Genomic DNA, 14,703 nt, shown 5'->3' on the forward strand with positions numbered 1-14,703 from the left:
GTTCTCCATTTTCCTCTGAGCCCTCCTCTCTGCTCAGTGATGGAGGGCCCCCCTGGGAGCACAGGGGTACCCCCCACACACAGCCAGGAACTACGTGGCAAGCACAACAAGTCTGGGCTGCAACATGGACCGTCAAGTCCAGCTCAGCCTGGGCCCTCTGCCTGGTGGCCCCTCCTGCCTCTCCGCACCTGTCCCACTTTTTTTTTTTTTTAATATTTTTACTTATTTCTAGGAGAGAGAGAGACAGCGTGAGCAGGGGAGGGTCAGAGAGAGAGGGAGATACAGACTCTGAAATAGGCTCCAGGCTCTGAGCTGGCAGTCAGCACAGAGCCCGACGTGGGGCTCAAACCCACAAACCGCGAGATCATGACCTAAGCGAAAGTCGGACGCTTAACCGACTAAGCCACCCAGGCGCCCCAACACCTGTCCCACTTCTATTCCTTCTACTCCCCCCTGGAGACCCAGCTCTGCTTGGACCGTAAGCCCTCCCTCACAACCAGGCCAGGGGAGACGATCAGCCAGTCCTTCCTGAGTACGTGTGTCCCCCATACGGGCTTGTGACTCCCCCCACCCTCACCCACTCCTTCAGTAAAGCATCAGTGTGACACAGTCACCATGGAAGTGAACAAAGGAATCAACAGCCCCGGGATCCTGCAATTCGTCAGAAAACAAACACGTAACACAGAGAGGTTAGGGTTTTGAGGACATGAAGCCAGCACGAGGGGACTGTAACATGGCGGGCAGGGTTCACGGGAGCCAGAAAAGCGGAAGCAAACCAAATGTCCGCCAGCCGCCGCGCGGATCACCGAAATGTGGTCTGTCCACACAGTGCAGTATGATTCGGCCACAAAAAGGAATGGAAATCTGACCCACGCGACCTCCCAGATGATCCTTGAACACATGATGCTGGGCGAAAGAAGCCAGAGGAAAAGCACAAAGACCGGATGATCCCATTCATCAGAGGTTCCAAGAACAGGTGAATTCACAGACAGAAAACAGAATGGCCTTTGCCTAGGGCTGAGAGGAGGGGGCACAGGGGGTCAGGGTGGCAGCGAATGGGGGTGACTTCCTTTTGAGAGTGAGGACAGTGTTCTCAAGGGATTGTGCTAATGGTCGCACAGTCTGTGAATGTACAAAAGCCCACTGACTTGTACATTTTCAAAGAATGAACTTCATGGCGTGTGACTTACATTTCAGTAAAGGTGCTATATTTTTAAAAAGTGAATCACGTTCAAGTAAAATATTAACTAAATATTAGTCTGGGTGGTTCACAATTATGAAAGTACTCAAGGTGACAGAATGACCGGAGTTTGGGAAACATCGAATTCAGGCCAAGCACAGGCTCCGTGTGGGTTCAAACCCCAGTGCCACCCCATCCTAGCTGAGTTATACAGGCAAGTGACTTCACCTCTCTGGGCCTCAGCTTTGTCATCTGGTAGATGGGAACAAGAGTTGTGCCCACCTGTGGAGTCACCATAAAAATGAGCTGAGCACAGAGCCTGATACAGCCGAGGGGGTCGATAAATGGTGACACTGCAAAGGAGGGGGCTGGGGATTGATTACTAAGGGGACCTTGGTTTCCTTTGAGGGGTAATGAAAATCTTCTCAAACTGATTGATGGATGCATGGCTTTGGGAATATACTAAAAGCCACTGAACTGTACACTTAAAAAAATGATGGGGCTCTTGGGTGGCTCAGTTGGTTGAGCATACAACTTCAGCTCAGGTCACGATCTCCCAGTTTGTGAGTTTGAGCCCTGCGTCAGGCTCTGTGCTAACAGCTCAGAGCCTGGAGCCTGCTTCGGATTCTGTGTCTCCCTCTCTCTCTGCCCCTCCCCTGCTCAAGCTCTGTCTCTCTCTGTCTCTCAAAAATAAATTAAAACATTTAAAAATTTTAATTGAAAACATTTTTTTAAATGATACACAGTCTTGGCACAGTATCCAGCAATTGTGCTCCTTGGTATTTACCCAAAGGTGCTAAAAACTTAGGGCCACAAAAAACGCATCCAGGGATGTCAACTGCATCTTTATTCACAATTGTTAAAAAGTGGAAGCAACCGAGATGTCCTTCAGTAGGTGAATGGATAAGGAAACTATGGTATATCCAGACAACGGATTATTACTCAGTGCTAAAAGAAATGAACCAGTGAGCCATGCAACAGCACTGGTAAACCTCGAATGCATGTTGGTAAGTGAATGAAGCCAGTCTGAAAAGGCTACATACTGACTGTGTGATCCCAACTATAGGACCTTCTGGAAAAGGCAAAGCTATGGAGACAGCAACAAGATTCGTGGTTGTCCGGGGTTGGGTGGGGGAAGAGGGGTGAACAGGCAGAGCATGGAGGATTTACCTTTTTTTTTAATTTTTTTTAATGTTCATTTATTTTTGGGAGACAGAAAGACAGAGTGGGGGGTGGGACGGAGCAGAGAGAGAGAGGGAGACGCAGAATCCGAAGCAGGCTCCAGGCTCTGAGCCGTCAGCACAGAGCCCGACGCGGGGCTCGAACCCATGAAGTACGGGATCTTGACCTGGACCGAAGTTGGATGCTCAACTGCCTGAGCTGCCTGGGAGCCCCGAGCACAGAAGATTTTCAAGGCAATGAAACCACTCCATGTGATTCTATAACAACGGACACGCATCACTACGTGTGCATCCAAACCCGCAGGCTACACCTCACATAAATGAGGGACCTTGGTGACGATGCCGAGTCCGTGTAGGCTCACCTATCAAATGTCCCGCTCTGGTGGAGATCGTTGATGGGGCAGGAGGCTCTGCATGCATCGGGGCAGGGGGCAAACAGGAAATAGCTGCACTTTCGTCTTTATTTTGTGGTGACCCTAACACTGCTTTACGTAAATAAAATCTTTAAAAAATGAGGGTTGTGGCGCCTGGGTGGCTTAGTCGGTTGGGCGTCCGACTTTCGCTTAGGTCATGATCTCGCGGTTCGTGGGTTCGGGCCCCGCGTCGGGCTCTGTGCTGACTGCCAGCTCAGAGCCTGGAGCCTGTTTCAGTCTGTGACTCCCTCTCTCTCTGACCCTCCCCTGCTCACGCTGTCTCTCTCTCTCTCTCCTAGAAATAAATAAAAACATTTAAAAATTAAAAAAAATTAAAAAAAATAAAAATAAAAAAAAAATGAGGGTGATACTTCATTCATTCCACACATGCATGTTGCACACCTACAGAGTGCCAAGCAGTGCGCTCAGTGTTCTCAGCCTCACAGAGACTCTACTCCGATAGGGGACGCAGATGCTGGGCGATGAGAAGACACCACCTATGACAAGGGGCGCACTGGGAGGGAGCGCTGAGGGCCAGGGGTCCTTCTGTGGACATGGCACCAGGGGAGGCCCCACTGAGGGGTGTCATTGAGTTGGGAGATGACCTGAGAAGACGTGAGTAGAGAGCAAGGGAAATGAAGAAGAAATCTGGAGGAGAGCAAGCAGTATGTGCCAAGGCCCTGGGGCAGAAACACAGCTGATGTGGCTAGGGACCATTCTGAAGGCCGATGTGGCTTAAGTGGAATGAGCACAGGACATGAGCTGGGACAGAAACACACTGTCTGTCGGCTGTCATATGAACACTGGATTGAGTCCTGAGCGCAGATGGAATTTCATCCCCCAGGAAGAGATAGATGTGGATTTGACTTCTCTCTAGCGCATGGCAGGTGCTCAGGAAACGTTGCTGGAATGAATTATATAACGTTGACCTAGGACCTTGGCTACTAAGTCCTCCTTGGCAACACCAGCTTTCCAATGGCTGCTTTACCTGCTCATGACAGCCTGTGTGGGGCACAGAGCTGGCTTCTCTCACCCATTTCACAGATGAGGAAAGTGAGCCTCAGGGGGTTGTCCAAAGCCACAGAACAGCAGGGGAAAGGGACTGGATTAGAATCTGGGTCCGGCGGGGTTTATTGCTGCTTTGTGCGAGTGTGTCAGTGTACGTGTGTGCAGACACACTGTGTGCACCTTGGAAAAAGAAACAGGTGTGGACCCCAGCAACTGTGCCAGCGTGGGGTGCATCTCATTGGGGTGTGACGGGTGAAACAAGCAATTGTGACTATTAGCAGGGGACAGCACATACGTTTGCTACTTACTTTCTAAAACACACTGAGCGTCAAGTCGACATTAGCCCACTACGAATTAGCATTCTTCTCACATAACAGCATACTTTCTCGAGGAGGAGAGAAACAAAAGGACTAGAAAGATCATCATTGCCCACCCTCCTGGGCCTCCGTGTCCTCACCCATGAGATGGCCGCAATGGGACAGAATGGGTTAACACACAGACATGGTTAAGGAAAGGTTAACACACAGAAAAGGTTAAGCTCCAGCATCTCCCAGGGAGAGGGGGCCCCAGAGCCTGCAATCCTGCGCAGTTCCACCAGGGGGCGCGTTCACCAAGTTACCTGTCTGGTTGGGGCAGGAAGGTTTTGCAAGGGGATTCATCAGCCTCCTGTGGACACCCCGCTGGGGGCCCTCTGAGGCCTCGGTCCCTGGGAGCCCTAGTGGCCTCTTCTTCCATATGAGGAGTTTGCCCCCAATAGACCTACGCGCCCCTCCCCCCCCTGCAAGGGATGAGTCCACAGGCCAGGGATCAATCTAGGTGTTGCAGTTTCCTCACTGTGTGTGCTTGGTCCATTCGGCTCCCCTCTCCGAGCCTTCGGCTCTGCATCTCTGAAATGGGCACCTTCTTAGTACCTCAGGACATAGCGAGGTCACTTTGGGAAAAAGTGCCAGAAAATGGCACTTGGCAAACCTCAGGAGGGCTCAAGCTTGTTTGCTCATCTACAATATGGGACAATGAATACCTATTTCTTGGGGTTTCTGGGGACTAAGTGGGACCATGGAATAATGTTCGTACAGTGAATAACCTTAGCATACTGTGTATCATGCTCAATATATGATACACAGTCATGGTAATAACAGCCAAGGAATCACTTAAGACATGACAGCTACTACCGCTCAGAGTGCCTTACGCACATGACTTCATCTAACCTCACTGCATCTCTTATAAGCAGGCTCCATTATTACCCCTGTTTTGGAGAAACTGAGGCAGAGATGCTAACCCACTCAAGGTCACAGAGCTGGTAGATTGCAGAGTTGGGATTCAAGCCCAGGTCATCTGGCTTAAGATATGTGCTCCTTTCTGTATGCATCGTATACATCACTTTTAAAAATTATTTTCCAGGCCATGACAAAAAAAATTAGATAAATTGGTCTTTATCAAAATTAAAAACTTTAGGGCATTAACAAACACTATCAAGAAAGTGAGAAAAAAAATGGCTCACAGCTGGGAGAAAATACTTGTAAACAACTTCACTGAAGGGATTGGTATCCAGAACACAGAAAGAGCTGCTACAACAAACTCAACAGCAACAAAAAAATGGGACAATCCAATTCTGAAATGGGCAAAAGATGGAACAAGCTCACGAAAACATGCTCGACATCACTAGCCATTACGGAAAAGCACATCAAAAGCACGATGAGATTCCACTCCATATCCCGAGGATGGCTTTTATCAAACACACAGAATGGAAAACAACTAGTGTTGGTGACTGTGGGGAGAAAATTAGAACCCTGGTACCTTCCTGGTGGGAATGCGAAATGGTGCGGCCGCTCTGGAAAGCAGTTTCAGTGTTTCCTCCAAGAGTTAAAGACAGAGTTGCCTTAGGACCCAGCAACCCCACTCCTGGGTATACAAGCCCAACAGGACTGAAAGCTGGGACTCAAGCAGATATTTGCACACCCACGTTCACAGCAGCATTACTCACAACAGCCAAAAGGTGGAAACAACCCAGGGGCCCATCAACATACCAATGGACACCCAAAATGTGGTCTATGCATACAATGGACTATTATTCTGCCTTAAAAAAGAAGGAAATCCAGATGCCTGTTACAACAGGGATGAAGCCTGAAGACATTACACCAAGTGAAATGAGCCAGACGCAGAAGGACAAGCTCTGCCCGGGTCCCTTTATCTGCAGTGTCTAGAACAGGCAAATTCAGGGACAGGAGGAAGAGCAGAGGGTGTGGGGGCTGGGGGAGGAGGAACGGGGCTTAGCGTCCATTGGGGACACTGTTTCTGTCTGAGATGATGAGAAAGTTCTGGAAACGGATAGTGGTTATGGCTGCACAACACAGTGAAAGTATTTAATGAAACTGAGTAATATACTTAAAAATGGCTAAAATGGTAAACTTTATGTTATATACATTTAACCACAATGTGGTGTTTTTGTTGTTTTGGGGTTTTTTTGTTTGTTTTTTGTTTTTAATGGTCTTGTCCAGATTGTTGCAACAAGGTTCCTACCTGGTCCCCCAGCTTCCAGCTCACCCTCTCCAGCCCCTCTGAAATGTCCACTAGGGGGCGCTCCAAGCTTCACTTTGGCAGCGTGTAAGTCTCCGCGCCTCCGGGTCTCTGGCAGGCCTAACACTAAGCCCCTTACTCTAACCCCAACGGGGCTTCTCATCCTGGGCCTGGCCAGCCTTCTCATGCCTCATCTCCACCACTCTCCAGGTGTCCGTCTCCACGATCCAGCTCCTGGAAAACTCCGTGTTCTCCTATGCCTCTTTATGTATGCATTCCCCTGACCCAATTCCCTTCTTTTTGGCTAATTCCTTCCTCCATGGAGTCTGGCTCCAACATTCTTCTGAATTCCTCCATAAGGTACGATACCTCCCTCCCCTGCACTCACCAAAGCAACGTGCGCTCACCCAAAACCAATCTCTTTACAGTGACCATCAAGGTGGTGTGACCTGACCCTGCCAACTCCCTCACTTCTCACTGTCCACTCCAGTACCAATGCCATCATCATTATTATTATTCTTAGGATTAGTATTATTAGTTAATATTAGGAGGAGGAGGAGTATTACTAAACACGATAAGCCCCAGGACCTTTGCACTTGCTCTTCCCTCTGTCTGACACTTTCCCTGATTCTTCCACATGGCTAGGTGCTCCCCCTTCAAGTCTCAGCTCATGTATCACCTCCTCAGAGAAGCCCTCCCTAACCCTTATTAGGAAACAGCCCCCAACCACTCTCTTCCCCAGCCACTCTTGATTCCCAACACCCTATCTTATTGTCTTCATAGCACTTGGTACTATCTGAAAGTCTTTCTCTTTTGACTCTGGCTCCTTATTTAATGTCTGTCTTACTAAAGTATGAGCTCCAGGAGGGCGGGAACCACTTATGTCTTGTTCACTACTCTACCTGAAGAATGAAGAAGTGTATGGCACATAGCAGAAGGTGCTCAATAAATATCTCTTGGATGAATGAATGGGTAAATAAATTAATAACTAGTATTTATCATCCTGGATTATATAATTACTTGTTTATAGTCCATGAATGTGAGCAATCTGAGGACAGAAGTTAACTTACTCATTTTTATATCCTTAGAGATTTATATATGTAAATAACTGGGTAGAAGATGGATGGATGGATAGATGGATGGATAGATAGACAGGTGGATAGAGGAGTCAGTAGATGGATGGATAGATGGATGAAAAAACAGATGAATGGGTGGGTGAAAGCTGGATGAATGTATGAATACAAAATCCTCAATATAAAATCTCAGGCACAATTGGTCATTTGCATTTAAGACCTAGGAATTAAAAAAAAAGAAAGAAAGAAAGAAAAAGCCTTCGGGTCTGGCTGGTTTTAATCCAGAAAAGGAACTTTAACCAGCTGAGACATAAATTACTCAGCCTTCTCCAGTCCTTTCAACCCAGCAGTGACAGACAAGAAACAATTAAAAATGGAATTAGCCACAAGTCAGGATTCCTGAACCTCCTAAGAGCAGAGGGCGTCAACAAGTTTCTCACCACTCTGCTCCACACTCACACTCCTAAAGCTGGTGTGTCATCCTGAGTTCGCCCAGGCAGGGCAGGTCACTCTGGCCCTAGGGCTGGTTACCAGCCAGGCTGTCTCTTCCACTTCAGCCTTCCTTCCCTTCTCTGAGCCCTCTCCCAGCAGAACGGGGACCTTGGGGGACACAACTGTGTCTTCCCAGCCCGGAGGCCCAGTGCCTAGCACACATCTCCTGTCACACACAACATACAGACCCTGGGCAGATTTTCTCTCGTGTCCCAAATCCTGGCTCAGAGACCAAAGCTTCCTTGACAAGGACCCGAAAATCCCCATTTTTTTTTTCCAGATTGTGTACTAAACAACGCTACTTCTTGAATGACCAATTGCCATATTCTACTTGGTCACCTTTCATGATAGAGGTCAGAAGTCTTGAGCATTGACTGTCCCAGGCTTGCTGCTAGCAGTGGCCATGTGACCCATGACATGTTCTTGCCCATGACGTGTAAGTTAAAATCTTCTGGAGGGTGCTTTGGGGAGAAAGCTTTTGCTTTCTTTCAGACTCAGCCAGCATGGCCCTTCTGGCTTTCCACTTCCTCCTGCCAGAGTGTGGACTTAACTCTTGGAAAAGTGGCAGTCATCTTGGGACCATGAGGCTCAAAGGGTGAGGGAAAGTCCAAGACACTCTCAGAGAGGCTCAGCCAACAGCTGCCCACCTCTGAACATCTCGCTGTGTACAACACATTAGCCCTTTCAATTAAGCCAGTGAGCCGCAATCCTAAGACTTTCAACTTGAATGCCATCAACACAGATTCAACATTAAACACGGAAATGCCTAGCAACACATTACTGGGAGAAGAAGCCACATCACGGATAAAAAAACAAACAAACAAAGAAACCCAAAAACACCATACAATCTGGACTCAAAGCTTGTTTTTAAAGCAAAGCACAATCTTTGATGAGTTATTTCTAGCAGTTCCCATATACTCACATATACTCTCATTTTTATTTTTTTCCTCTTCCCACTTGAACGCCTAGTCAATCAACTAAAAATTCAAAGAGACTATCCAACCAAGACCAATAACATATCCACCGGGGCCACTTCACAAATCCCCTCTTATCTCAAGTTGACTGCATTCACCAGTTTTGGCATTATATTCCCAAATGGGCTTTCCCTCCATTCTCTGGTCACCGTAATGAAGTTCTTGGGTTCACGTGCTTTCAAAGCTTTCAGTGTTGCTCTAGCAGATCCTGGAACAAAGATGGCAGCGTGGTAGCAAGAGCTGCCAGGAGGTGGCGCCAGCCCTCAAACGCAGGCGCCACAGTTTGCTCAGCAAGAGCAGGAAATGTCTGAACTTGGCATTAAAACAACACACGGGGCGGGGGTGGGGGGGTGTTCGGGAATGAAGCATCAAAGTTTAGAAGACTCCATACTGTCTCCTGGACACTAGGTTACATTCAGTGCACAGAATGGCTTCACGCCCTCAAACCTTTGCCCCAACTGTTCCCTCCGCGGGGTAAACCACGGCTTCCCGGGCCACTCCCACCTGGCAAATACCTGGTCATCCTTCAAGGCTTCAAACAAGAGTCCCTCCTGTGAACCTTGAACAAATTAAATGGAAGAATGCCAGGAAAGCACATGACAGTGCAGGGCACATAGTAGGTGCTCGGTGAACAGGAGCTCTGATAAACACTGCAAGTGTTGATCTCCCTTCTCATTTATCTGTGTCTTGTTTCTACCTGGAGCCCCATGCCCAGCACAGCACCAAGGACATGTACATAAATATTTGTCAACGGGGCACCTGTGTGGCTCAGTCAGATGAGCGTCCGGCTCTCAATTTCAGCTCAGGTCATGATCTCACGACTTTGTGGGTTTGAGCCCCACGGCGGGCTCTGTGCTGGCAGTGCAGAGCCTGCTTGGGATTCTCTGTCTCCCTCTCTCTCTGCCCCTCCCCCACTTGTGCTGGCTCTGTCTCTGTCAAGATAAATAAATAAATGTTTTAAAAATGTGTCAAAAGAAAAATGGAGACTGCCCCCAACACCCCACCTCTGTGAAATTGGTCTTTGATCATTCCCCAAACATGCCTCTTCCATCACCCACCTCCAGACCTTTACAGATGCAATTCCTCCTTTCTTAGCACCCTTCCTCTCCTCTTCCTCCAGCTAACCTGACCCTGCTAGGCTATCTTCAGGTGCCCCTGGACTGTAACCCCAGGAAGCTGGGAGAATCTCCAGCATCCCCCACTCAGGGCCTGGCACACGGTGGGCCCATGAGAGAATGAGCCCAGGGTTCGGAGACTGGGGAGAACATTCTCAAGGTCATGGAGGCCCGCCACCTGTCCCCTTACAGGGAACCCCCACAGCTGGCGGATGTGCACCTTCAGCCATGGGTGAGGCCTCGGGGGCAAACCGTGACCTAAGGCCATGGTCCACAACTGAGTAATTGTGCTTTATGATCCCTGCTGAGTGCAGACCGAAGGCTCACTTTCTGGGGAAAGGAGGGTGTGCCCATCCATGGACAGGTGAGGTATGAAGCCCAGCACAGGGCTCAGATTTGCCACAAGGACCCAGCGTAGCCCTGGAAGCAACATGGGAGCACTGGCCAGTGAGTCAGAAAGGTGCTCTATAGCCCCAGCTCTGTCCTGGCTGCTGGGGGGCTCTCCTCGAACAGCATACCTCCCCTTGCTGAGCCCCAGTTCCCTCGACAGCAGAGAAACTTCTACAATGGGGATGCCTTCCTGTTCCACCAAGTAGCTCTTCAAGAGAAGGTAAAAGAAAAAAAAGAAACTGACAGCAAATAATAATTAACAATACAGTAATAATAACAGGTGACGTTTATCAGGCAGTTACTCTTCACCCGGCACTGTGTTCAGTGATTTACGAACATCATGGAGTCCCAGCTCCAGCCTGGGAGAGGTACTTAATGGCTCTGGGCCTCAGTTTTCCCATCTGTAAAATGGGGATAATACTAGTATCTATACCACGCATTAAGCACTGTAGGCATTATTACTACTATGATTCCCCGTTTTACAGAGGACCAAAAGAGAGGACTCGAGTGGTAAACTCACTGGCTCACTGCCTTGATCAAGTGCCAGGGCCACACTGGTCTGAACACATGCTCAGGGCTGTGTGTCAGCCAGGCAGAGGCAGGGCTATGCAGATTAGCAGGGCCTCTGCCTGGGCAAGTCCCAGGCACCCTTCACATGGCAGCAGTGGCAGAACAGCTGGCGGCCATCATCCCCAGGGCCAAAGTCGTCTTGCTCCCATGTGAGCAAACGCACCGAGGGTTGTAGGCCCAGAGAGGGGCTGGCAGAGGCTGGTAGCAGGCCAAAGACACAGCCCTGTGGCAGAAAAGGCCTCGGTCCGAGGCTGGAAGCAGAAGAGGCTTACTCTCCATCCCAGCTCCCCAATGTGCTGTGTGGCCTTGGGCAAGTGGCTTGACCTCAGAGAGGTCTCCTCTGCTAAATGGGATTCATACTCCCTTCCTTGGCAGGTAGAATGGAGATGGACAAGGCCTGAGACGCAGGCTCAAAACACGGAGATGAACCTGAACCCAAACTGGAAACCAGCAGCATGGAGCTGTTAGTCAAGAGTGACGGGAATGTTGGGGCACCTGGGTGGCTTAGTCGGTTAAGCGTCTGACTTTCGCTTAGGTCATGATNGGAGTACAACATTCAGGTCTGACAACTTGTAGAGAACTAAAGGCAGCCAGCAGGGCCGCCGAGGGCTCAGGACCCCGTCCTCGCCTGGAGAGTCACCCTAAGTCCGGTCTGCTCTCGGGTCTCAGTCTCCCCTCTTACAATGAGAGAGCTGAAAAAAAGGGGGAGGGGAGGGGGGGAGAACAAAGGAAAAGCTGTCACTGCAGCCCTGGTATCAGAGGATTTATTCCTCCCAGTGCTGAGCGATCTCATTTACTGCTCACAAAAATGCTCTTGAGGCCGGATCAGACCACCCTCATTTCACAGAAGCAACACAGAGGCACACTGGGGTCTATTAGATCACCTGCCCAAGGTCACACAGTGACAGAGCCGGAACTGGAGCCCACTTCTCAGCCGAGTGAGGCTTTAGAAAGTGAGGAGAACACCACCACCCCCTGGTGGCCACTCCCTGGAATTGCAGGTGGGAGTCCTCAAAGCAGGGGTGTGAGGTCTGAGGCCCCCACCCTACCCACCTGCCTCTGAGGAGAGGAAATCAAGCAGGCTGCAACCGGGCAGGGGCCTCGGGGAGCCACAAGGAGAGAGCCAAGGCAAGCCACCTGAAGACTCCAAGAACAAAGGCTCCTCAATGACAGAGAGTGGCAGAGGGGAAGCCAGGCCACCCGGGAGGATGCCAGCAAGCAGAGACTATAAAAAGACAGGCCTTAAATGCTTTTCTCTCCATAACCTCTGCTTCACTCACACACACGAAAGTTCAAGTACAATCAGATAAGCTGAGTCGGTGCCGCTGCAGAGGCAATGCGAAAAGGGCAAGGAAGAAATCAGTGGAAGGGAACATTTGACAAAACAAAACAAAACAAAACAAAACAAAACCAGGTGGTTTCAAATATGCGCACATCTGTGGCCGGGATCGGAATGCCCAAGGCTCTCTGGGGCTGCTCAGCTGATGCTTGCGGGGTCTGAGCCTGAGCTCCTGTGCTGGTATAGACAAGAGTCAGCCCCCCTGCCTCTGGTGGAGACATTCTCCAATCAAGAACCCTGCTGGGGGCATCCTTCTTCAGAGGAAACGGAAGTTCAGGGAAGTGCCATTTCTTGCCCATGACCTCAAAGGCAGAAGGGGTGGAACCTGGGATTTAAATCCTGGAGGACCCCATATCTCCAAGACACGAGCCCAGGCACAAGTGTCCTTGAAACACCCGGAGCTTGTGATCCAAATCACCTTGTGAGCAGAACTGGGGTTGCCTCATTAAAGGAACAGCTGTCGGGGCACCTGGGTGGCTCAGTTGGTTAAGCGTCCGACTTCACTCAGGTCATGATCACACAGTTTGTGAGTTCGAGCCCCACATCGGGCTCTGTGCTGACGGCTAGCTCAGAGCCTGGAGCCTGTCTTCAGATTCTGTGTCCTTCTCTCTCCTGACCCTCCCCTGCTCATGCTGTCTCTCTCAGAAATAAATAAAACATTAAAAATTTTTAAAACAAAAAAAGGAACAGCTGTCTTAGATCCCCCATGGAGCCAGGGGCCCTGAAGGGACTTCCTGAGCAAGTATAGAGCCCAGCCAATCTCCTAACATCATGGGATTTAAATCTGGGGGGGGTGGGGGGGGTGGAAGGGAAAGAAAACCCCTGGAAATGAGAAGAAGGCAAGGATCCTGGGAGCCCTGCTTCCTCCTTTCACAAGTGAGGAAACTGGCTCAGAGAGGGCAAGCGCTGGCCCAAAGAAACAGAGCTCACAGCCAAAGACAGACTCAAAAACCAGAGTAATAATAACAGTGGTAACAATAACACTCATTGAAGTGTATACTGTGTACCCAGTACCATGGCGAACACTTCCTGCTCTGTCCTCTCTGAGCCCCACGGCAACCATGTGCATAGATGCTGTGCTTATCCCCATTTCACAGAGGAAGAAACTGAGGCCAAACACCCATCCGCATGCAGAGCTAGGATTTGACCCCTGGACCAGCTTCCTTAAATGAACGGCACAAAAGAAACAGAAATCATGATCTTCCAGGCACTGAGACAAACTGCTGAAAGAGACTGAGAGGCACGGTGTTGGGACTCGAACCAAGAACTTCAAGGCCCCGGGGCATGTTCTCTTATCTGCTCCGCGCCAGGCAGCAGACTCCCCTCTGCCCTGGGCTGGAAACCCAAGACCAGCGAAGGCTTCCTGGCAGAGCCACCAAACACCCTCCACGCCGAGAACCGTGGCCAACGCCAGGCTCCAGGACAGGCGCCTGCCCCTCCGCGACCCCTCAGGTTGTCCGCAGGCACGACCGCAATCCCAGCGGGTCTGCTGACCGTCACCCCCCTCGCGAGCTCCAGTCTGGCCGCACCAGTGTCACTCACCACAAAGGGCCCGCTCTTCCTGTCCTTGCAGAAACTGTGACTCCTCCGGGGGCCCGGGGCCACAGGGGATGCCTGCCAGAGAGGCCACTCGCTGTCCTGCGGGGCACCGTCCCTCTCTGGGTCCTGTGGTGGCACCTGGGACATAGAACACGGGCAAAGGATTTTACTGGGCTTTCGCATTCACAGTGTGTCACAGTGAGAAACTCCATTCTGTACCTAAAAGAGCAAAAAGAAAACTAAAGCCCGCCCCAGGACAGTCCGCCTTCATGATGGGAGGTCACCTATGGGGTCTGGGTTCAGCCACGGAATAACTGTGTGACCTCAGGTTAGTGCCTTAACCGCTGAGCCTTGACCATGTGCGGAAACACCCATAAGAGCAGCATTCGGCTTCTAGGCCCAGGGGAGCACCAAGCGAAGAGCAGCATCTGCGCAGTGAGTGACACCGTGCTGCCACCAGGGGGCAATGTGCACGACGAGTCCTGGGCACCTGGCCGGCTTCAGGCTCAGCTCCCCCATGCCTGGCAAGGGGGACCCTCCCTCAACGTCAGCCAGCCTCAAGAGTGCCACTGGTAACTTCCGGCGACCTCATTTCACACACCTTTCCACTCCTCCAAACGCATATGCACATAAGCACAGACACGGAGAGAAATAATATATGAACAGGGCAGAGCGAGATGCCCAAGTCTGAATCCTATGGGGGGTTTTGTAGCCAGTTGTATACAGGGGATACATTCACAGGCCAGTAAATATGGGATTCCAGAATTTGAAGGTCACATGTCTCATGATCGCTCTGCACACACAAGGCAAAGAAGGCCCAGAGAGGGGAGGCATCTGCTTAAGAACACACAGCATGAGCGAACAGCTGGATTCTGGATCCCTTGCCTCACAACCTCTTTTTGCATGCCTTAT

At 50.3% G+C, this 14,703-nt stretch overlaps 1 protein-coding gene across 1 annotated transcript in view; it reads right to left on the reverse strand.

Annotated features, from left to right (window-relative positions):
- The window catches only part of KIAA1671 (KIAA1671 ortholog), a 145,429-nt gene that overhangs the window by 110,404 nt on the left and 20,322 nt on the right, over positions 1-14,703 (reverse strand). The window contains exon 5 of the mRNA XM_077761680.1: positions 13,795-13,929. Coding sequence (XP_077617806.1) covers positions 13,795-13,929 — 135 coding nt within the window. The remainder of the gene's footprint in view (positions 1-13,794; positions 13,930-14,703) is intronic.

Source organism: Crocuta crocuta, unplaced genomic scaffold (genome assembly GCF_008692635.1).
Source record: "Crocuta crocuta isolate KB4526 unplaced genomic scaffold, BGI_CrCroc_1.0 scaffold348, whole genome shotgun sequence".
NCBI lineage: Eukaryota > Metazoa > Chordata > Mammalia > Carnivora > Hyaenidae > Crocuta > Crocuta crocuta.